The sequence below is a fragment of the Carettochelys insculpta genome, chromosome 5, assembly GCF_033958435.1.
Source record: "Carettochelys insculpta isolate YL-2023 chromosome 5, ASM3395843v1, whole genome shotgun sequence".
Taxonomy (NCBI): domain Eukaryota; kingdom Metazoa; phylum Chordata; order Testudines; family Carettochelyidae; genus Carettochelys; species Carettochelys insculpta.
In genome coordinates this window covers 82610667-82634467 of record NC_134141.1, presented here as the reverse complement: position 1 = coordinate 82634467, position 23801 = coordinate 82610667, and the positions used below count along the sequence as shown (strand labels likewise).

The window sequence follows — 23801 nt, the reverse complement described above, 5'->3', positions numbered from 1 at the left end:
GGCAGCGGCTGACGTCTTTCGTGTGCGCCGAGGTAGGAGGCTAGAAAAGGCCCCGGGGAGGGGCTCACGTGTCTCCTAGGTGACTGGTTTGCTTCGGTCCCCGCAGCCGGAGCTGTCAAACATGCGGCGGCCCAACATCCTGCTCACGGGTAATGGACAGCGGGGAGCGAGAGCCGTGTGTGGCCGGAGCAGCGATGTGGGATCCAAGGGCATCGCGGTGCAGCCCCACTTCCGCCTGTCCCGGGCTGGCTAAGCCGCGGGGCGCCACGTTGCACTTGGTCACTGAGCGATGAGCCCGGGATCCTCAGCGAAGCTGCATCCGAGTCTGCAAACCTTAGTTTCCTTCTCTGTCCCTTCCAGTGAGCATCTGGGAGTGGTCGTGAAACTAGGGAAGTCTTTGGGCTTAAGCGTCTTAACCATTCTAAAGCTGAGAGAGATGATCCTATTTACCTGTGTTATTAATTTTGTTAGATCCGTTATCTGCTTTTGATATGTCAGGCCAAAGATTATTGTCCCCATCAGTTCTTTGTTGTGAATGGTAGCGATGGTTTCGCATACGTACTCAGACAAATGGCTTTCAAACGGAGAGTTTTGGCAGACTGTTGGCAGGAATTTACCATGAGCACATGATACCACATGCAGTTTGGGGCTCGTTTTAAATGTCATTGTGTAAAGCAGATTTCACCTGCATTTGTTGATGCCCCTCAGATTTGTATTTTCTTGCCAAACTTTGTTTTCCTTATTCTCCTTTGTTATTCTGTGGGGGTTGGTGTTTCATAGTGGTTACTTTGTGGGGGTGGGGGCGCACTGGGGGGAGAATTGTGCTCTCATTTGGTAGAGTTATTTAAAGTGACACTTTTTATATGGAGATATACTTATCTCAGAGCTGGAAGGGACCTTGTGAGGTTATCACTTCAGTCACCTGCACTCCCGGCATGACCAAGCACCATCCCTGGTAGATTTTTTTTTTTTTTAAATCTATTTGTCCGAGATCTGTAAATGGTCCCCTCAAGGACTGAGCTCACACCCTTGGGTTTAGCAAGCCAGTGCTCAGACCACTGAGTTATCCTATGATTTGTCTATCTGATTCAATTCCTTGAAATCCTTTTTTAAAGGAATTTAACATAATTGTGGTTTTGAATATCTATGAGTTTAGGGTTGTGATGTATCATAAAGTTTATTTGCTGAAGTATCAGAGAGGTAACTGTGTTAGTCTGTATCTTGAAGAAGTCCTGTGGCATTTTATAGACTAACAGATATTTTGGACCATAAGCTTTCATGAGCAAAGACATGCATCTGATGAAGCTTCAAAATATCTGTTCGCCTATAAGGTGCCACAGGACTTCTTGTTGTTTGCTAAAGTACTTGTATTAGGTATGATAAAAGTAAATTACATGAATGACATTCAATTAAGTGACTTATACCTTTTATGTAATTTGTTTTATAGGTACTCCTGGTGTAGGGAAGACTACGTTGGGCAAAGAGCTTGCAGCAAGAGTAGGGGCAACATACATTAATGTGGGTGATTTGGCAAAAGAAGGTAAGTTGTATAACACAATACTTCACTGAAGCATCAAGAATATATTGCTATGTAAAAGACAGACATGCAAGCAGTAGATAGTACATTCAGTATGTACCTATCAAAACAAAAATCAGTCAAGTAGCACTTTAAAGACTAGCAAAATAGTTTATTAGGTGAGCTTTCGTGGGACAGACCCACTTCTTCAGACCATATGTATTTCAGTGCTTCATTAGTAAACTTCGAAGTGGCCATTTGCATGGCCATTTTGAAGTTTTTGGCTAGTGTAGACGTAGCCGTTATTTTAACCGAGTTTATATGAACATGTCTGTTACTTATCTAAAATAATTATTACATGCTCTCCCAATAGTATCACCCTGTCAAACCAACCAAAAATATGGTTTTGATTAAGCAGCAATAACGTATATTCAGTATGTACCTATCTACTGTTTGCATGCCTGTCTTTTACATAGCAATATATTCTTGAAGCTTCAGTGAAGTATTAAACACTAAGGTAGGATTTTGCCCTAAAATACAAAAAATCACATTTATCAAGACTGTAGAAGGGAGGAAAACAGAGCAAAGTGTAAGAAAAAAATGGTATAGTGGACACTGCTCTGAATTATATTTTGTAAATAAACTCAGTGTGATAGACACAGCATCAAGATAGCGGCATCCTTTTAGACTAATTATTTAACAAGGAATACTTATTGGCCGTGTCTACACTAGCCAAAAACTTCAAAATGGCCATGCAAATGACCATTTCGAAGTTTACTAATGAAGCGCTGAAATACATATTCAGCGCCTCATTAGCATGCGGGCGACCGCGGCACTTCGAAAATGACGCAGCTCGCTGCCGCGCAGCTCATCCAGACGGGACTCCTTTTCGAAAGGACTCTGGCTACTTTGAAGTCCCCTTATTCCTAGGAATCTATCTATCTTGAGCCTAGACACATTACATTACAGTCTAATTATATGATAAACTGATTTTCAAATGTAAGAGTTTTCTGTAAATTCAGGGCTCTACTATCTTGCTATCCTCAATCATGCAAACGGTCTTTCCGACCCCTCTTTTTCAAGTGAACTCATAGGGACACAGAGGTCTGCCTGGAAAGCACATGAACTGCCTTATTCCTAGGAATAAGGGGACTTCAAAGTAGCCGGGGTCCTTTCGAAAAGGAGCCCCGTCTGGGTGAGCCGCATCAATTTCTGAGTGCCGCGGCTGCCCGCACGCTAATGAGGCGCTGAATATGTATTTCAGCGCTTCATTAGTAAACTTCGAAATGGCCATTTGCGTGGCCATTTTGAAGTTTTTGGCTAGTGTAGAAACGGCCAATAAGTATTCCTTGTTAAATAAATAGTCTAAAACGATGCCACTGTCTTGATGCTGTGTCTATCACACTGAGTTTATTTACAAAATATAATTCAGACCAGTGTCCACTATACCATTTTTTTTCTTACACTTTGTTCTGTTTTCCTCCTTTCTTCAGTCTTGATAAATGAGATTTTTTGTATTTTAGAGCAAAGTCCTACCTTAGTGTTTACAAGACAGTGTTTACAAACCAAAATAGGGCTATAGGACTATCAGCAGATGATTTCTTTTTTAGTGGCCTACTCCCCTTCTGTTCCTTTTTATTTATCTACCTCACATTTATAAAACCAAAAGCATGACTTAGAGCTTACTACTGTATGTATTTTTTCCACGTAGAGAACTACATTGGGACAAAATTAAGGTTGCACAGTAAGGCGTTCTGATCAGGAGACACTAGAGTCAAAATGATGCAAAAAAGCAGCAGGGTTACAGATGCAGTATAATAAAAGTGAGACTGCACAGTGGTTCTTATTTTGATTTTAAATTATGTCCACAGTGTAGACTGGTTCTTTTTTGCCAGTGTCTATCCCTGTGACATCTTTAGTTGGCCCCTTGAGCATAGACATTACATTACAGTCTAATTATATGATAAACTGTTATTCAAATGTAAGAGTTTTCTGTAAATTCAGGGCTCTACTATCTTGCTATCCTCAATCATGCAAACAGTCTTTCTGTCTCCTCTTTTTCAAGTGAACTCATAGGGACACAGAGGTCTGCCTGGAAAGCATGTGAACTGCCATCTGGCCACCAGCCCAACTGCTGCTGCCCAAGGCTTAGAACTCCTCCCACTGTGACCAGTATCCCAGGCTAGCTCTCCCAACCTGTGGAGCACTGTGTGGCAGAGTCTCAGTCCCAGTCGCCAAAGCACTAGGGCCACTGCATGAGGGAACCACAGAACAGGAAGTGGTAGTGGGGTCCTGGGGCAGAGCATGGCTATTTGGAAAGGCACAGCCTCCCCCAGTCTAAGATACTTGTTGCCCCTGGTGTCTGCTTGTGCAGATTCAGATGCAGGGTCAGGCTTTTGTAATCAGTGGGATTACTTGCATCAGTGAGGACTGCTTATGAGATGGTGTCAGGATGAAGCCCTGAGAGAGCAAGACCAGCTACTCGCCATACTTCCTACCAAATTTAGTTTCAAATCAGTATTCTAGTTAGTATTAATCAACAAGAATCAACTCTTTTCTTTGGGAAGATAACTTAAAAAGTTCCAATATGAAATATGATTAAACTCAGTTATTTATATCAAGGTTTCCTGTTTGCTGATTTAAATCCACCCTGCTTTAATGTTCAAATTAATGCTTTTATCCATGGCATTTGTACAATTGAAAAAAAATTGTATACAATAAATTTTAAAGAATGTGAAAAATAAACATAATTTGTGTGATTAACATAAAAGTATTGTCTAATTATTACCATTACCTTGCAAAATAACATACTTTTTTCCTGTAGGGGAATTATATGAAGGCTTTGATGAGGAATATGAATGCCCAATTTTGGATGAAGATAGAGTGAGTCCAGATTTAAAATCTAGCATACTGGGGGTCTGAAGGTTAATTACAAAGAAGCTGCACATAGTTTTCTTGTGTCTTTGTCTGACTTTTCTGTAGGTAATTGATGAACTGGAAGATAAGATGAATGAAGGTGGAGTTATTGTTGATTATCATGGCTGTGACTTCTTCCCAGAACGTTGGTTTCATATAGTATTTGTACTTCGCACTGAAAACTCATTTCTGTACGACAGACTCGAAAGCAGGTAAATCGGGAATAAATGAAGGTGGATTGTCGTGCTGTTTCACAAGAACCTTTTAAGAATATAAATTTAGGATTTGTATAAAATAATATTTCCTCTTCTCTTTGATATATATATATATATTTTTTTTGTGCTTTAGAGGATACAAAGGGAAAAAACTACAGGACAACATTCAGTGTGAGATTTTTCAGACTATTTATGAAGAGGCAATGTCATCTTATAAGGAAGAAATTGTACACCAGCTGCCAAGTAATACACCAGAGGATCTGGAACGAAATTTGGATCAGATAACACAGTGGATTGAGCAGTGGATAAAAGACAACAACTGAAATATGAGGGAAAGGAACATGTTGGACTTTTTTCCAAGATATTTTGGCTGTTTAATAAATGACATTTTTTATTTTTGGCATGGTAAACTAAACATTTTTAGTCACTGTAGTGCAGTTGAAAAATTAGAATATTTTAATCAGAACAACCGAGGAATTCTAATAATGACTGATCATACTGGAGAATCTGATTATGGTTAAATTAATGTAATGCCAGCCACTAAAGGATGGATTTTGAACTAAGAGCAGCTGAGATCTATAATACCAAATGGTAATATATGAATGTTAGGAGCACACTCACATTAGTCTTACATTTAAGAAAGCCCAAGGCTACAATGGAATGAACCCATATATTTGAAAGGTTATGTATATAGATACATGAAATGCATTACTTTTGTGAGCTGTTTTTAAATGTTTAGGTATGTTAAACAGCAGAAGCTTCTTTGTAGCATAGGAGAGCATATCCCTAAATATTTCTCCATAACATAATGAGCAATGGTTTATTTTATTCAGTGTGGGGAATTTTAAAGTCTTTGTGAATGGGAAGGTGAAAGCAGCAGCAGTAGATCATTTTGTAGAATAGGGAACGTAGATTTACTGTTTTGCGACAAATCAAAGTGACTACACTGAACACTGAGCTGATTGTCAGTGTTCTTCTGCGTTAGTAGCAAGTTAAATGTCAGTCCCTGCAAGAATTTCTCTTTATTACTCATACTGCATTATACATTTAGCTGTTATTACAGCTAGAATATTTCCATGCCCTATGCTTGCCATTATTTATAGGTTTCACTGGCTTGTGTGCGTGGAATTGATCTGACTGGACTCTGTGAAAGTATAGTATTTAATATGGGTCCCTGGGAGCCCTCTTGCAAGTTACAAATCACGCTGAACACAATGGGAATGTTGCTTCTATAAGGACTATACAAAACTGACACAAAGGTGGTTAACCTTAACACTAGTTGGAAAAGGAAAAACGTTTTAACTTGTTCAGATTGATATGAAGGGCTATAATGCAAACAAGTTGTGTGTGTGCTTCTAGAAAGAGATTTTTAGGGAGATTAAAACCTTGAGGATGGGAATATTGACTCATTTTCAGTTTGTGGGTTCTACTTTCATTTCTACTGCAAGCTTTCTTTGTAATTTTGGGCAAGACTGAGTACGTTGCTCCACTTTAGTTTCCCAATATGTGAAATGTGAGGCTTTATGAAAGATTCTACAGAAGTACAAAGTTTTATGGTTTTATTTACTACTAAATAATGGTTTTGAGTAGCGAAACCATAGTTACTTTTCTTGTGAAAAGATTATGGTTAAATACTTAAGTCAGTGTTTTCAAATACAACTTAAAAATAATTCTATCAAATATTGCCGCATTACAGAAGAGAAAACTCTAGGAAAGTATCAGATTTCGCAACTTCTTTGAGATCATACAGACTACGTCTATGCTAGCCCCAAACTTCGAAATGGCCACGCAAATGGCCATTTTGACATTTACTAATGAAGCGCTGAAATGCATATTCAGCGCTTCATTAGCATGCGCGTGGCCGCAACACTTCGAAATTGACGCGCCTCGCTGTGGCGCGTCTTGTCCCGACGGGGCTCCTTTTCAAAAGGACCCCGCCTACTTCGAAGTCCCCTTATTCCCATGAGCTGATGGGAATAAGGGGACTTTGAAGTAGGTGGGATCCTTTCGAAAAGGAGACCCGTCGGGACGAGCCGCGCAGCGGCGAGGCACGTCAATTTCAAAGTGCCGTGGCCGCCCGCATGCTAATGAAGCGCTGAATATGCATTTCAGCGCTTCATTAGTAAACTTCAAAATGGCCATTTGCGTGGCCATTTCGAAGTTTGGGGCTCGTGTGGACACGGCCGCAGTCTGCATCAGGGCTGACAGCATTTTAGCTGAAAATGAGAAAGGACTTTTTCTCTTTGAATGCTATTTATGCCACTCCTTAATTGTTCAGTGGGAAAGCTACTACAAGAGAGGAGGCGCAAGAATGAGGTGCAGAAGATATTTCCACTACAGAGCTCCTGCTGGCCTAGGAAGCAAAAGAGTAGAAATAGGTGAATTCCATATGGCACTAATACATATCAATCAGCAGGCTGGCTTATAATACTTTATTTTAAGGTGATTATGTTCATAGTTACACAGTGGAACTGTCTGTCGCATCTGGGAATGCAGATGGAAATCCCTCTGAAAAATAGCTCTTAATGCTTTAATATTTTAAATGAGATTGCTTTTTTTCACAGCATTGAGCATTATGTTTTTAAAGTAATTGCTTTTTTATCTGACTTTTTTTCATCTCAGTTGCTGAAGTGTGGGAGGGATGAGAGAAAGTGTTCCGGACAAAGGTCCTTGTCTTTCTTTGTGGGTGGACCACCTTTGAAGGAAGCAGATTCAGCCCACCTGAAGTTTCATTTTTAGAATGCACGCCAAATCTTGCAGTAGTTTAGTTATTAGGAATTGATATTGACATTCTTAATGAGTTATTTTCAGTGATGGGAAAGCATGTGGGGTAACGAGTCATCCAATGTATGTTATTACGTTGTACTTGTGCTTTTTCACATATCTGTAAAGAAGGTTCTAAACATCTAGTTTCTTGAGTGCCTTTCGAAGCAAAAAATTTAATATTTCATAAGAATTGTTATTAGAAAGTTTGCCTTTAGAAATTGGGTCAGGTATTGGTATAGTCAGTATGTATAAGTTATAATATGTAGCTTCACAGCAAGGCATATTAGGTTGGACATTAGGAAAAATTTACTGTCACCTTGGTTAAGCAGTAGAACACATTGGAGATATTTAAGAGCAGCTTTGACAAATGTGTAAGGGACAATCCAGATGGTGCTTGGTTTTGCCATGAGTGCAGGGGACTGGACTTGGGCTATGTCTACAGGGCCAAGTTATTTTGAAATAACTTGGGCAGTGTCTAAATTATGCTTATGCTATTTTGAAATAAATTCAAAATAGTAGGTGCATTATTTGGAGTGCGGTAAACCTCATTTCCTGTGGAATAATGCCTATGTTGACATAGGTAATAATGGGCTCCAGTAGCACTATTTCAAAATAGAGCTATGGACCTGGAAATGCTATTTCAAAATAATGGGATACACCACCACAAGTTGTGTATTATCTTACATCAAAATAGGGCTGTGGTGCAGATGTAGCTGTTATGACCCCTCAAGGACTCTTCCATTACTAGCCTTGTCTGATTCTGTATTTTTTATACTGCAAAGGTGGGCACTGGGAAAGTATTTTATAGAACATGAAAATTAGAGTACGTTAATATAAAAAGTGTTGAGTGGTCTACAGTAGTTGTAGCTACAATCCTATTCTCAGGAAAATGAGGAGGGGTAGGTACGGATAGTTACTTGTGTACAGCTCCATCTACTTTAGCTTTTTCTATAATGCACTTCCCCCTGCTGTGCAAGCATTACTAATCAGTCCATGACTCTAAAGATTTTGAACTCAGCTGAATGCCCCATCATTGGCTCCTGTCCCAGGACTCATGCATCCGACGAAGGGGTCTTTTCCTAAGAAAGCTTATGCTCCAAAATATTTGTTAAGTCTATAAGGTGCCACAGGCCTTCTTCTTGTCCTAGAATTGTCATAGGGCATCCGCTCATTGACTTATCTCAGAGGAGAAGCTACTCTCTGACAGCAGCCAGCGCTGAATGCAATAGAAGTTACAAGAAGCCATAAATGCAGTAGTCACGGAATCATCATCAGAGGAGAGAAGTTTTAGCCGCTTTTGGCTTTGACCGGAAGCAGTTGTATGTATTTTATCTGTGTGTATAAAGCTCAGCCTCTGTCCCTCGCAGGTAAGCGAAGCTAAGTCGGGGGCCAGGCTAAGCTCTGCCCACGCGCTCACTGCCGGTGCCATGTCCTGCTGGCGGGCTTCCCTGTGGTTGGGGGGCGGCAGCAGTAATAGCACGGCCTCCCTCCAGCGGCGCTTTCTCTCTCTCCCGCCCTATCCCCCCTCATGGCCGGGCTGAGGCCCCACCCGGCCATCTGGCGGCGCCGCCACGCACAGCCCCTGCCGGAGTCCGGCCCACACAAGGTGAGGACCTGCCCCCGAGCGGAGGAGGGGCCGCGCTGGCGACACTGGCAGTCTGGGGACCGGGCGGGACGAGGAAGTGCAGGCGGATGCGGAGCGTGGACACAGGTTGGTGGGCCGCGGGTTGGGCGCAGCCTGCCGGAGGCGGAAGGGGGGTCCCCGCCGCCGGGCTGGGACAGGCCCTCAGAAAGGGGGGCGCAGGGGCAGCGGCAGCGCTTGGGGCGGTGCCCCGGGCTGGGCGGTGACCTGAGCTCACAGAAGCCAGCCGGGCTGCGGCTGGGCGCCCCGGGGAGGCTGGTCTTCGCGGCGGGAGGAGACAGGCCAGAAGGGCGTGGGGTGGGGAATAACACACCCTTTGCCTAATTTGAAGCAGCAGCGAGCCCCAGGGGGTGCCGGTTCGGGGGCTGCCCGGCGCTCTGCGGGCAGGGCTGGTGGGGAGCATGGGGATGCTGCAGAGCAGGGGCCCAGTCAGAGCTTGGTTCTGGGTGAGGGGGCAACTTTAGCCATGATTTCAGGGGCTCGTAGGCGCTTGAAAACTCCGCTTTGTTGGCAGATAATTCAGTAGCGAGCTGGTGGGAGCCCTCTACCTGTATCGACGATGGAGATTTAACAGACTTAAGCCGTGTCTACACGTGCACGCTACTTCGAAGTAGCGGCACTAACTTCGAAATAGCACCCGTCACGGCTACACGTGTTGGGCGCTATTTTGATGTTAACATCAACGTTAGGTGGTGAGACGTCGAAGCCGCTAACCCCATGAGGGGATGGGAATAGCGCCCTACTTCGAAGTTGAACGTCGATGTAGGGCACATGTAGACGATCCGCATCCCACAACATCGAAATAGCGGGGTCCGCCATGGTGGCCATCAGCTGAGGGGTTGAGAGACGCTCTCTCTCCAGCGCCTGTGGGGCTGTATGGTCACTGTGTGCAGCAGCCCTTAGCCCAGGGCTTCTGGTTGCTGCTGCGGCAGCTGGGGATCCATGCTGCATGCACAGGGTCTGCAACCAGTTGTCGACTCTGTGGCTCTTGTGTTGTTTAGTGCAACTGTGTCTGGGGGGGGCCCTTTAAGGGAGAGGCTTGCTGTTGAGTCCGCCCTGTGACCCTGTCTGCAGCTGTGCCTGGCACCCTTATTTCGATGTGTGCTACTTTGCCGTGTAGACGTTCCCTCGCAGCGCCTATTTCGATGTGGTGCTGCGCAACGTCGATGTTGAACGTCGACATTGCCAGCCCTGGAGGACGTGTAGACGTTATTCATCGAAATAGCCTATTTAGATGTCGCTACATCGAAATAAGCTACTTCGATGTAGGCTTCACGTGTAGACGTAGCTTTTCTCGTGTTCTCGCATCTTGTGGCAAGTCATTTAAGCAACACTGAGATCTGTGGCATCTTATAGACTAATAGATACTTTGAAGCATAAGCTTTCATGGTCTTTACCCACGAAAGCTGGTGCTCTAAAATATCTGTTAGTCTATAAGGTGCCACAGGACTTCTTGTTTTTGAAGAGACAGACTAACTTGGCTACCCTTCTGATACTTAAGCGACACAGTTAGGTTTAAATTTTAATATATATTCTTTCTTTTTTACTAACTCTGGGGAGAGAGGGTGGCTGCTTCTACACTCGCCCCACCTCCCCTCGGAGGGGGCCTGGTAATTAGATGATTCAGAGCAGGCTAATGAGGTGCTAATGTGCATATTCAGTGCCTCATTAGCATAATGACAGCCCCGCAAGTTTCAAAGTGCAGACTTCAAATTGCAGATTGACGGTGTAGATGGGCACAGCTTTGAAATAAGTACCCCACTTCGACATTCCCTTACTCCCATCTAGTTTTGTGGGAGTAAGGGAATGTCAAAGTGGTGTGCTTATTTTGAAACTGCCCCATCTATGCTGTCAATCTGTAATTCAAAGTCTGCACTTTGAAATTTGTGTAGCCGCTAACATGCTAATGAGGCACGGAATATGTACATCAGCATGTGATTAGCCTGCTTCAAATTGCCTCATTACCATGCCACCTCTGACAGGCGCGTGAGCGTGTAGAAGCAGCCAGTGAGACCCTATCAGGCGTCCTGGGTTCTAGCTCAGCTCTGGAAGGGGAGTGGAGTCTAGTGGGCTACTGCAGGGGCAGATATATCTGGGTACTATGTAAGACCATCAGAATGGCTGTACTGGGTCAGGCCAAAGGTCCATCTAGCCCAGTAGCCTGTTCCAACAATAGCAAATGCCAGGAGCTTCAGAGGGAATGAATGCAACAGACAATCATTGAGTGATTCATCTCATCACCCTTTCCCAGCTTCTGGAAAAGCTGAAAGACATACAGAACTTGGTGTTGGCTCCTTGACCACACTGGATGATAGCCACTGAGGGACCCATTTTCCTTTATGGTATCTAGTTCGCTTTTGAATCCTCTTGTAGTCTTTTCCTTTATGACATCCTCTAGCAAAGAGTTCCCCAGGCTGACTGTGAAGAAAAACTTCCTTTTGTTTGTTTTAGATCTGCTGCCCACTAATTTCATTGAATTTCTCCTAGTTCTTATGTTATTTGAAGGAATAAATAACACTTCCTTATTCAATTTTTCCACATCATTCACGATTACATAGATCTCTATCATAGGTCTCCCTTAATCAACCTTTTTTTCCAAACTGAAAAGTTCAGTCTTTTTAATCTCTCCTTATATGGAATGTGTTCAGTACTCCTAAAAATTTCTGCTGCCATTCTCTGTACCTTTTCTAAATCCAGCATGTCTTTTTGATGTTTAAGGGGACACACTATTGGATATGTGGGTGAAACATTAACTTACATCGAATCATTATGATAGTTTCAATCTTATCTACCCTCTTCCAAATGAATTTCAGTAGTATGTTAGGATTTTTTTTTTTTTGGTTTGTCATGTGTGGAGCAGATATTTTCAGATAACTATCTGCAGTGACTCCAAGATGTATTTGTTGCTGGGTTCAGCTAATTTCAACTCTTATTTTGCATGTATATATGGGATCATATTTGCCAAGTGCATTACTCTTCATTTATCAACTTTTGAGTTTCATTTGTCATTGTGTCGCCCAGTCACCCAGTTTTGTGAAATCTCTTTGTAACTCTACAGTCTGCTTTGGACTTAATTATCATGAATAAAGTTTGTAGCATCTGCAAATTTTGCCAGCTCATTGATTGCCCTTTTTTCTGGATCATTTATGAATGTGTTGAACAGCACTGATACCAGTACAAACCCTGTGGAATCACCTCTATTTACTTGGCTCAATTCTGGGTATGCCAGAGGGAGTGAACAAGTCAAGTGACCCATCCCCTGGTGCCCATTCCCAGCTTCTGACAAACTGAGGTTAGGGACACTGTCCTAGCCCATCCCAGCTAATAGCCATTGATAGACTTACTCTGCGTGAATTTATCTAGTTCTTTTTTAAACCCTGTTATAGTCACGGCCTTCACAACATCCTCCAGCAAGGAGTTCCAAAGACTGACTGTGCATTGTGTGAAGTCCTTAGTTTGTTTTAAAACTAATTTAAAGGATGGGGTTACCACAACAGTGCCACAGGCATCGAAGCTTCAGCTGGACCAGAGCAGCCTGAGTCCCTGGCACACCATGGGGTGCCCCCTCAACTTAATTGGTTAACTTGTGTGTTTACCTACCACCCATTTAACTAGTCCAATTAACTGGGCTTTTACATCCCTAATCTGCTCCAGTCTTTAGTCTAATATGAAATAAATGATTAGACAGAGACTTTGCTGATTACCTTTTTTCAAACAGCCAGGTGTATGTTCAGAGCCTCATATTCAGAGCACCAATGGTTGCTGAGTAGCATGATGCAATTTTGCATATTGCACATCTGTTCAGAGTGCTTCTCAACTAATATTACTGAAAAACAACCCACGTTTCTGTATGAAAAACACAGAAAACTACTGTGAATAGAAATTTAATTATGCTTTCTAAAAAATAAAAATTTTAAGGAACCATATACATATATTATCCTGTGGGGAGTTTGTATGAGTAAGTTATTCTAGAGTGGCGTTTCTGAAATGTCAATGGTCCACAACCCCTTCTGATATAAATTACTACATGACCCTGTGAGCTGGGAGGAAACCTGAGCCTGATCAACCACTGCTACACCAGGCAGGGGTCCAAAGACAAAGGCCAAGCCCTACCAAATCAGACAGGGAGGCTAAAACCAAAACCCAAATGCTGTGGCTCTGAGCAGTGGGGCTCAGGCTTCAGCTTAAGTCTTGGGTAATGGGGCTTGGGTATAGACTTTCTGGAGCCCAGGGAAGAAGCCAAACACCAGCTCTGGCAACCCTAGTTAAGTGACCCACTTTGGGATTCTGACTCACAGTTTGAGAACAGCTGTTCTAGAGTATCTGTTTTGATCTACGTTGTTCCTGTGTTGCTCACAAGGACAGATGAAACTCTACATTGCCAGTATACCTGAAGGCAGAATTTGGCCTTTGATTTTCTTACCTTGCAATCTCAGCATGATCACCTATACATCCAGGCTGCAGGATGCTCTGTTTCAACTGAAAGGAATTTAAAATATGTCATGGGTTTACACATTTTTGATCATTAGAATAATCCCGGACTGTCTATCACTCTGTTCCTTCATGATTGATTATCAGGAAATGGTGTTGTCAGGAAGAATTGAGTTTGTAAACCAGATAAGTGACAGCAGTAAGGATGTAAAATCCCATTACATTGGTTAACCAATTAAAGTGCGGGGGGGCAGCTGGGGAGTTGGGCTGGGGAGGATTCCAGTGCATCTGGAGCAGCCTCTGTCCAGGGCAGGAGTTCTACTCCAGCTCAGCCATGCTGGAGCAGGCTGTCTAGCCATCTCTCTCCCTGATGCTATGGACCAGGAGTGCTCTGGCTGGGCTGGAACTCCCTCCTCACCTTCCCCCAAAGCAGCCCTGTGAGGCTGGAGCAACCCCTTTCCCACTGTGGGTGGGGGGCTGCTACAGCCCCTAGCAGTTAACCATAACTGGTAAGCTTCCTCTATTTAGGATGAGGCCTACTCCATTAACTGGTTACCTGTTAACATCCTTAAACAGCAGCTGAGTTTGAAGGCTTGGAGATAAATTGTTCTATTCTTAATTTCTATCCATAGATGTCATGATGATGGGCACAATGGAAATGCTTAAAAGATAAAGTTGACTTCCCCTTTATTAGGAAAAAATCCTGGTATTAATGGTTCTGACATCTAATAAACTATTATCAAAATCTTATTAAAAATTAAGGTGGGTAAAGTCAAAATTAAAAGAATATGATTTAGAATTGTTACATCTGCTTGCAACTATTGTAGTATTGAAAGTACTACCAAGTCCGCTGGTGTTGACATTTCAACAAGCTAAAAGAAAACATATGTGGAAAGAAGGGTATGTCTGACTCAGAAATGTTATGAAATCTTTTTTCTTTATAAAGGTTTAGTTGTTTTTACAGATTAAACATCTAGCACTGAATGAGCCTCAATTGAAAGTAATATTACATTTTTAAAAATTAAATCCATTCGGTTCAAGAAAGTTCAGGAGGGATTAATTTTTCTCACACTTTTACATGAATTGCTTGTGCATGAGCTAAACATCACATGCTACAGAGAACTTGATGTGGCTCTTGTAGCTAGTGAATTGTAAACCTAATAATACTACTACTTTACTGCTTTTTTTTTCCCTTTCTTTTTTAGTGAAGAAATCTAGTGAGTAAGTGCTTAGCGTGTTCTCTTTTGCCTCTTTGGTAGTGAACAGTGCTCTGATACTCTTTTATGTTATTAGAAACATCGTTGAACAAACTGAAAATATCTGCTGGTTTTGTGTCAGGTAAAACCAATCTGTTTGTTTAATCATAGATTCAAGTCATTGGAATTGTTTTGGCGTACCTAACAGGTAATTTTATGGACAAATGACTCAGATTGTCTTAGTGTGTTTTGTTTATGTCTACAGTAGACATTTTTTGGGATCCTGAACATACTGTTGGAAAATGCTGTGACTCTAAGAACACAAGATTTTTCACTTCATCTCAAAGTATTGCATTCACTTGTACATTGTTACTTTGTCTAATGTCTCTTCTCCTTCAAAATAGGTATACAGAGTTCTGAAGAAAATTCTGTTCACATTGCCAATGAGTGAGGTGTTTACATTACAGAGCAAACAGGAGAGGACAGACTCAGAAGGTGAAGAAGATGACATGACGTGTGGAGACTTAGGAAATGGACTTGGTAGAAGACCTGGTGGTGTATATGAAATGGAAGATTTAAATGTGCACACATTTAGATCTAGAAAAGGCTCTGATAAGCTCTTCAACCCGGTTCTGCTAAAGAAAGCAGAAGAAAGTGATGCTGCAATTTTTCGCTGTTCAAAATGCAGTGGTTTATATGATGTGTCATCCAGAAAGCTTGGAATTAGGAATATTACTAGATGTAGCCGACAAAATAGTTTTGGTAAGACTAACTTCTAGTTAATTATTTGTCCCTTAAGTTTTTGTGTGTGTGAAATTGAGAAAATAATCAACTTCATGAGAGCGTCATAAGGATTTAATCAAATGTTTCTGAAACATTTTGAGAATCTCATGAAATGTTGTTAAGAAGTGCCTCTAATGTTGGCACACTACATTGGTGACTGATATCTTAAAAGTTAGCGTGCAGGCTTTTGAACTAATGCCATCTCACTGTGAAGTTAGTCACCCTTAGAATGCTACAAATGCTGAAGAATTTTAGTTATGCTGCTTGTATATTCTGATATTGCTCTGCAGTGCTGAATTTTTTTATGACAGAACGATGAGTATGTAGACTGTAAATTGTTGAGTAAAATATGCATTGGATTATACTTTCAGTTTAGCTTGTTCAAGATAGTATTAACTCTCAGCTCTTCAAATGCTAGGGGTTGAAGCTATATAGCCTTTTTTCCATTCCAGCTGCTGGTTCTATGATGCCTGTTTCATGGGGGTTTTGAAAGTGAGGTTTGAGAAAGAGATTAGGAAATAAGGCGGCGGGAGGGAGGAAGAGAAGCAGACTAAATTTGTTTGTTTATGGAGAAATTCCACTTCTTTGTGTCTGTAAGGAGCTTAAATGTATCATCCCTGAAATTATATTGAAAAATCAGTTTTCATCTTAATATCAAATACCTGTGTTTTGATATTTCATTGAAACTGAAGTTCAGGAAGATTCTCACTATTTGAAAAGGTACTGTACAACTTATGAAGCTGTTTCCTCATTATTAGCATTGGATTTGTATGTAAAGGTAGCAGTGCTGTGAATCTAGTCAACTACAGTTGGTGCTTCTCCTTTTTTTTTTTTTTCCTCATTTCCTTCAAATGTCATTTTAGTTATTCTGACCACCCTCAACTGAATGTTTCCCTCTATGATGTTCTAGACACTCTGGCTCATTCCTGCTCCCTCCAACACAAAGAACAAACTGTCCAACCTAATTGCTCTGTGGCGGGTAACAGCAGAATTGGTGTAAAATTTATGAGACTTGTGCAATCCCAGTCAGTTTCACAATGCTTCTGCTTACAGACTAAGTGATAAGAGTCTGTGCAATGAGCTCCACATAAACAGAGCTTGAGCCCACATGGAGCCCTGTTGAATTAATTGGGCTTCTGGAAAGTGTTCTATCTATGTGAAGGGGAGGTTCTTTGAGGTTAAGGGCATAGGTGAGGAAAAAGCAGTTGCCCATAAGAAGCACATGGGATCTATATGAGTTAAATGAGTGGGTCCAGTGTAGTGCTTCCCTCCATGTACTGCTCCAAGACCTCATTCAAATTATTCTATGGAATTAGATTTCTTAAACACCTGGTAACTAGTTGTCTCGTATTTTTTTAATCATTGAAAACTTAAAACACTATTTTCATAAATATACAAGAAAAATTAAAATGCATTTGGAGGGAAAAGAACTTTTTGAGAAAAGCAAACTCTTAAGTTCAGCCACACAGAGAATAAATTAATTTTTTTTCCTGTTTTCTAACTTTGGTTTCTTTACGTGTGAAATATTGCAGACCAGTTAATAAATACCGTTTTAGTGTATTTTGTGATTCTGTGTTGTTTAGTTTCATAAAAATAACAAGGATGGCGAATGTCTAAATGGGCTCTCTTATCAATGTAAAGGTAAAGAAAACTGAAAAATTGGGAATTTTGTGAATGTGTTGGCATCTTGTCATTCTATAGAGTCTAATTCTGAAGTGTCAAATGAAGAATTAAGGCAACAACTTCGAGAGGCTGTAGAGGTTAGTACTAGTCCTGAGTGGGCTTCTTTTGAAATATTCATTATAATGCAATAAAATATATGTGGCTTAGAACACCCTAAACTTTTGCATAAACATGACTTCTGTCAATTAGAGAACTAACTGGGAGACAAAAAATTCTGTGCTCTGTGATGTAATAAGCCTGCAGGTTACTGTATCCTCTGGATTTTCCAGTTTTGGAGTTAAATGAAGAAGAAGACTTTGTTTTAGAGTCCCAGAGGCTGTGTCTACACTAGTGTCCTTCAAAAGAAGGTCTTCCAGAAGAGCTCTTCTGAAAAAACTTCTTTGGAAAGAGAGAGTCCACATAAAAAAAAGCAGATCGAAAAAATGGATCCACTCTTTCAACAGAAAGCGTCCACATGGCCACCACTCTTTCGAAAGAACTGGCCAGAGATGGAAAAATCCAACACCATAAGGACTGCTGTTTTGAAAAAAGGGACCCCAGTGCATCTACACACATTAGCCTTTGAGGAGTAAAGGCACTTCGAAGTAGCACGGGCACTTTGAAGTGCCCGCAGCTACGCAGCATGCCAGCACTTTGAAGTTTGACACTTCGAAGTTGCTGCGGGGGAGAATTTGCCTAATAAAGTGCTGCCTATGCATCACAGCACTTTATTAGTAATCTCCCCATCACCCTGATTACCATGCCCCCTTCCAAAAACGGGGGCAAGTGTAGACATAGCCACTATTTTCTGAAAGAATATTTAGGAAAAAGATGCTCTTCCTCATCTGGGAGAGGGAGAGGGATGCTGGAAAAAGTACTGCATTTTTCTCATTTAATATGGAAAGGACGCATTTTGTATGTAGATGCTCTGCAGGATTTTTTGAAAGAGCCCTTGTTTTCTCGAAAAAAAACTTGTGATTGTATATGTAGCCAAAGAGTGGAAGGCCTTAAAGAGTCAGTGCTTCATTTAGCAGCATTTTCTTCATTATGTTTTTGGTTTTGTAAACCTGGAGCATCAACAGGGAAGCTGGCAGGCCTATTTCAAGTCAGTATTGAATGCAGAGCACAAAGAACATCACCAAGCTATTAATCAGATATTGGTCAATTGGGATGATAAGATACATGGTACATGGAAAATATGTAATTTGAATACGTTGTGGTGCAACTTCAGTTAACTGAGAACAAACATAGGAACACTAGGTCTACAGCAGATAGGAATAAGGGGATTTCGAAGTTGCCAGGGTCCTTTCGAAAAGGAGCCTTGTGTGGACGAGCCACGCGGCAGCGAGCTGCGTCAATTTTGAAGTGCCGCGGCTGCCAGCATTCTAATGAGGCACTGAATGTGTGTTTCAGTGCTTCATTAGTAAACTTCGAAATGGCCATTTGCATGTGTAGACACAGCCAAATTGTATTATTACCAGAGTAAAACAAACAAAAATACCCTTTTACATGTTAGTATTGTTTTTCTTTTAATTTCTGTGGTTTGTTCATCTTGTTACTCAGAAAAGAGAGTAAGACAGAAGCCTACAGTTAAAGCAATGGGATAGTAGCATTTATCCTATCAGAGGAAAAATGAAAACCATTTCAAGAAGGGACAGGGATGAGAGTATAGCGCTTTGGCATAGAGAGAATATGCAAGTCAGAAAGCATTCTATTAATCATCAAACAGCAGTCCAGCAAAGCCAGTTCATGAAGGTGATCAGCAACCGGGATTTTCTGAATGCCCTCAACTTCCACTAAATTCAGTGGGACTTGGAGGTTTTCAGCAACTCCCAAGAGGAACTGTCTGCTCAGTCTATGTCTACACTAGACTAAAAAAGTCAACCACAGATACGCAATTCTAGCTACACCAATTGCTTAGTTAAAATCGACATATCTGTGGTTGGCTAACTTGTCTGTCTATACAGGGGAAGGTTGATGGGAGAGTTTCTTTGGCTGACCTCTCATGCTCCTTGCATCTCATGAGGAGTACAGAGGTCAACTGTAAGCCCAAGAGGTTGATTTTGCATATTCATACTAGATGTGCGAAATCAAACCCTGGAAGCTCAACACTGAGGGGGTCGATCTTCCCTGGTAGCATAGATGTAGCCTTAGTAGAATTGCTCTTCATCATGCTTCTGAGAATCTGTTTATGACTGAGAGCCCATATTTTATTGAAATTGTCTACTTAGTCCTGCTGTTTAAAATGCAATATTTCAAAGGAATGATTTGCCAAATATTTGGTATGTGCTGTTTTTAAAGACTGAATGTAAGATAGAAACTAAAAGCAAAGCATAAATGTCTATATAATCTAGAATTAAGGCTAAAATCACTGGGTAAAAAAACTTGCTGTTTTCTAAGCAAAGGACTACATTTAAACTCTATAGTTGAACTCTTGATTGTGTAGGGCACATATGTTATAAAGTAAATGAATCAGTTGCCATTAACTGGTCAAAGATTATTTTTGTCCTTTGGTTTTGAGATATCACCTGAATGGGTCAATTTGTTCACCCAACTTAATCCTACAAATACAGGCACATTTCAATATCAGGTGCTGAATTAGTGGACCTGTAAGAAATGCTGGGTATCAGTATTGACTTTGGAATCTAGTTCTAGCAGCCAGTCAGATTCTTACCATGTACAAATATTCTAAATAAATTTTAGCCGTTAAGATGACTGTCTTCTTATCTTTAACATGAACTTCAGTTAAGAGAATCTGGGAGATTTCTTGTCTGAGACCTTGTTTTTAACATTGGTTTTCTGCTCTGATTCGCCTAAAGTTGCAAGGCACAACTTTTGTGCATGTGTGGAGATATGGTCAGAGTGAGGGCAGGTCACTGTGTCTTGTCCAGAAATAGCTGGGGAAAAGGGGGTGGAGTGTTTTGGTTTTTTTTTCTTTCTGAACTCTTGGAAATTTCAAACTGACCTCTTGTAAGAAGAGAAGAGAAAGGGGACCCTTGCATACCAATAGGGATACAGTTGATAAGAGCTTTTCTTCTTGGACAGCTGTTTAATTCTCGATATACAAAATAATGCGAACATAGTATCCAGATATGTGTAATATCTTCATACAATTGTAACATAATTAAAATAAGATAGCAGAACAGGGTATAGTGTTCAAAAGCTTGTGTCAGAATAAACACAAACAAAAGACCTGCAGAATCCTATCATGTGTTATTAAATTATATGTGCAGAGAATGGGAAGAAATAGTTGTACACATGCTTGTTTTGCTTAAATAAGTATTATCATTACTGTAATTTCATATTGGAAACAAGCTGTAAATCATAATAGGAAAAAAATTCCCTCGTGAAGGGAGTTAATTTGCTGATGTAACTTGAGACATAACAAGCAGTCTTTTACTTTATAGTTTTGGGTTTTTTTTCACCCTAGAAGGCGGAAATTTTAAAAGTAGAGCTTGAAGCATCTCAGAGACAACTTGAAGGAAAAGATGAAGCACTTAAAATTCTGCAAAATATGGTAAGACATTCTTTTAAATCAACAGCTTATCTAATCACATTTTAATTTAAAGCATTAACTGCACCTGAATATTAAAGAGCTAGCAGTTATGATTTTGTTTTTACTACTTTCCACATGGACTCACTACTGTTGTTGTAAGAGGATCTGCTGTAACAGAAAACTAATAATTTCACCTCATAGGATCAATCCATTTTATTCAATGGATGCTCTCCTCCTTTGACTCCTATAACTGTTACTTCCTGTACTGTCTTTCATCACAATTAAGGGTTCCCTTCAGTTCATGCCCAGAGCTGTCAAAATAAAAGCATCTGTTAACTGTTAGGATATCTCTTTACTCTTTTCTCTTTGTTTTTCTATACTATTAAAATCAAAGACACTACACTCCATTTGCAAGGTTGTACTGTAGTTACACAACCCATGTACTTTACTGTTAGGTTCCTCTTCTTAAAATTATGTCAGCGTTGTACCTGGCTCAAAGGTCGCCTACATTGTACAATAGGTTCTTGAAAGTTACTTTTGTAACATAGGTCCTTTGATTTTTTTTAAAGCTTTTTTTCAAGTTGGAGCAGAGGGAAACAATCCCATAGTTGGGATCTTCCTTCCAGGTGATGTCTTGATATCTTCACACTGACAATACCTCTCTTGAGGAGGAACTCCAGTTACTAGGAAGAGACAGTTGATGGTAATGGGGGTTTCAATTATTAGAAGTATAGATGGTTGGGTTGATGATGACTAGGAGATTCAAATGGTAAATTGCCTCTGGGTGCGAAGGTTGCAAATCTCATGAGATATCTAGATATACTTCTGTTCACTAGGAGCCAGTGTTTGCAGTACTTGCAGTTACCAGTGATATAGAAAAAGGTAAGAGAGAGGTCCTGGCGGCCAAATTTAGGCTGCTAAATAAAAGATTAAAATACACGACCTCCATGATAGCATTCTCTGAAATGCTTTGTTCTATACGTAGGACCAGAAAGACACACAGAACGGAAAGGTCTCAATACATGGGTGAGACAACAGTGTAGAAAGGAGGGGTTTAGGTTGATTAGGAGATGGGGAACCTCTTGGGGGAAAGAGGAGCCTATACAGGAAGTTTAGGCTCTTTCTAAACCAAAACAGAACTCAGGCTGCTGGCGTGGAAAATTTAAAAAGGTTGTAGAGGAGTTGTTTCAACTAAAGGCTGGAGGAAAGCTGACTGGTGCTAAGGAGCACTCGGTTCAGGTAGAGACATCCCTTTGAGATCAATTTATTAAAGTGGGTGAAAGAAGTTGGTAAAGTTCAGACAGGAGCTAGTGAGGAACAATCAAACATAAGTCATTTAAATATAACACATGAAGGCAAGCAACTGAGTACTGACGAGACATACACGTGCTTGTTTATAATGGTAAAAGTAAATACCAAGATGGACGAACTAGAGTTAAATGAGGATACGGATATATTAATCATTGAATGAATGAGGATAGTCAATGGACCACAGAAAAACAGAGTACAAAATACACAGGAATGACAGAGTGTTGTGCTGATGGGGGAGGGCATCGTATGTGACAAAGTATAGTCAAAGTAAAAATCTTAAATGAGGCAAAGCGTACCATAGAACCTGTATTGATAGCAGTTCCATGATTAAGCAATAAGAGTATAGCAGTAAGAATATACCTTCAACCAAATGACCTCAGTGTTGACAGTGACTGAAAGCTCGGGTAGATTAGAAAGGTCTATAAAGGGGGTTTCAACTATCCTCATATTGTCTGGGTATATATCAATTCAGGAAAGGGTGTAGTAATAACACATCTATACACCATAAATAACTGCTTCTTTGAGTAGCTTGTCCTGGAACCCGCAAGGGGACAGGTGGTACTTGATTTGGTTTGAAATGGTGCACAGGTTCTCATCCAAGAGGTGAATATTGCTAAAAAATCAATAAGACTGACTTTCATGTAATTAAAATTAACATCACGGTGGGGGGGAAATGCCAAAGAAACTCACCACAGTAGCATTTAACTTCCAAAAGGGGGAACTATCCAATAATGGGGAAGTTAGTTAAATGAAAATTAAAAAGAACAATCACAGGAGTGAAATACCTGGAAACTGGAGATTATTTAAAACACCATAATAGAGGCTCAAATTAAATGAGTGCCGCAAATAAAAACAAAATGGGACAGGAAGAGGTCACAAAAGTCACTATGGCTAAACAGCAGAGTAAAAGAGATGAAGAGAGGCATATGGGTATTCTTTAAATATTGGAAGTCAAATCTAGAGAGAAAATAGAAAAAGTGTACACTCTCTCAAGCAAGCGTAAAAGTTTGTTAAGAGAGGCCAAGAAGAATCTGAAGAGCAACTTGCAGAAGGAAAAAAATCACGTTCGTTTCTGTAGCTATATCAAAAGCAGGAAACCTGCCAAACAGTCATTGAGGCTACCGGATGATTGAAGTGGTAAAGGAGCACTCAAGGAAAATAAGGTAACTGCAGAGAAGTTAAATTACCTTTTTGTATCTGTCTTTGCTGCAGAGAATATAGAGGCAATCCCCACAATGGAGCAATTCTTTTCAGGTGATGGATCAGAGTAGAGGAGATTTTGGAACAAATTGAGATGCTAAACAGTAATACGTCACCAAGACCAAATGGTATTCACCCAAGAGTTCTGAAGGAGCTCAAATATGAAATTGCAGAAATGCTACCTGAAGTATATAACTCTGTCATATAAATCAGTGTTTGTACTAGATGGCTTTTGGGAATCTAATATAACACCAATTTTGAAAAAGTTTCCAGAGGCTGGCAAGCCTAACTTCAGTACCAGGCAGGTTGGTTGAAATGACAGGAAAGAATAGAATTATCAGACACAAAGATAGATGTGGTATGTTGAGAAGTGTCAACACGGCTTTTGTAAAAGATAATCATGTCTCATCACTCTTTGATGGTGGCAACAAGCGTGCAGACAAGAGGTGACTTGGTTGAAATAGTGTACTTGAATTTTCAGAAAGGCTTTGACAGGGTCTTTCACCAAAGGCTCATAAGCATACTAAGCAATTGTGGGATAAGAAGGAAGGCTCTCTTATAGATCAGTAACTACTTAAAAGACAGGAAACAACGGGTAGGAATAAATTATTAGTTTTTGCAATTGTGTGATGCAAATAGTGATATTCTCCAATGATGTGAGCTGAGA

General features: G+C 40.8%; 2 protein-coding genes across 4 annotated transcripts in view; both read left to right on the top strand.

Moving 5' to 3' along the window:
* The first annotated feature begins 40 nt into the window (after positions 1–40).
* Positions 41–6407, top strand: AK6 (adenylate kinase 6). Of its 2 annotated transcripts, none has more exons than XM_074995401.1 (5): positions 41–149; positions 1448–1540; positions 4341–4399; positions 4499–4644; positions 4781–6407. In XM_074995401.1, exons 1-5 carry the CDS (start codon positions 122–124, stop codon positions 4968–4970), a joined length of 516 nt encoding a protein of 171 aa, XP_074851502.1. In that variant the 5' UTR covers positions 41–121; the 3' UTR covers positions 4971–6407. The 2 variants fall into 2 exon arrangements, with proteins under 2 accessions (XP_074851502.1, XP_074851501.1); XM_074995400.1 differs by lacking the exon at positions 41–149 and adding an exon at positions 178–359.
* A 2595-nt stretch (positions 6408–9002) lies between these two features.
* The window catches only part of CCDC125 (coiled-coil domain containing 125), a 48468-nt gene continuing 33669 nt past the window's right edge, over positions 9003–23801 (top strand). Inside the window, exons 1-4 of one of the 2 annotated variants that reach the window (XM_074994220.1) lie at positions 9003–9019; positions 15087–15444; positions 17167–17225; positions 20558–20644. In XM_074994220.1, the coding sequence (XP_074850321.1) occupies positions 15126–15444; positions 17167–17225; positions 20558–20644 (465 nt within the window). In that variant the 5' untranslated portion in view covers positions 9003–9019; positions 15087–15125. Of the gene's footprint in view, positions 9020–9063; positions 9125–15086; positions 15445–17166; positions 17226–20557; positions 20645–23801 lie in introns of those variants that run through there. The other variant, XM_074994219.1, reaches the window with a different exon arrangement.

Excerpts from the sequence above, each read along its gene's own strand:
- AK6 (XM_074995400.1), top strand. The coding sequence starts at position 290 with ATGAGCCCGGGATCCTCAGCGAAGCTGCATCCGAGTCTGCAAACCTTA. Across the intron at positions 360-1,447 it reads TTCCTTCTCTGTCCCTTCCA|GTACTCCTGGTGTAGGGAAG; the intron begins GTGAGCATCTGG and ends TTTGTTTTATAG. Across the intron at positions 1,541-4,340 it reads GGGTGATTTGGCAAAAGAAG|GGGAATTATATGAAGGCTTT; the intron begins GTAAGTTGTATA and ends TTTTTCCTGTAG.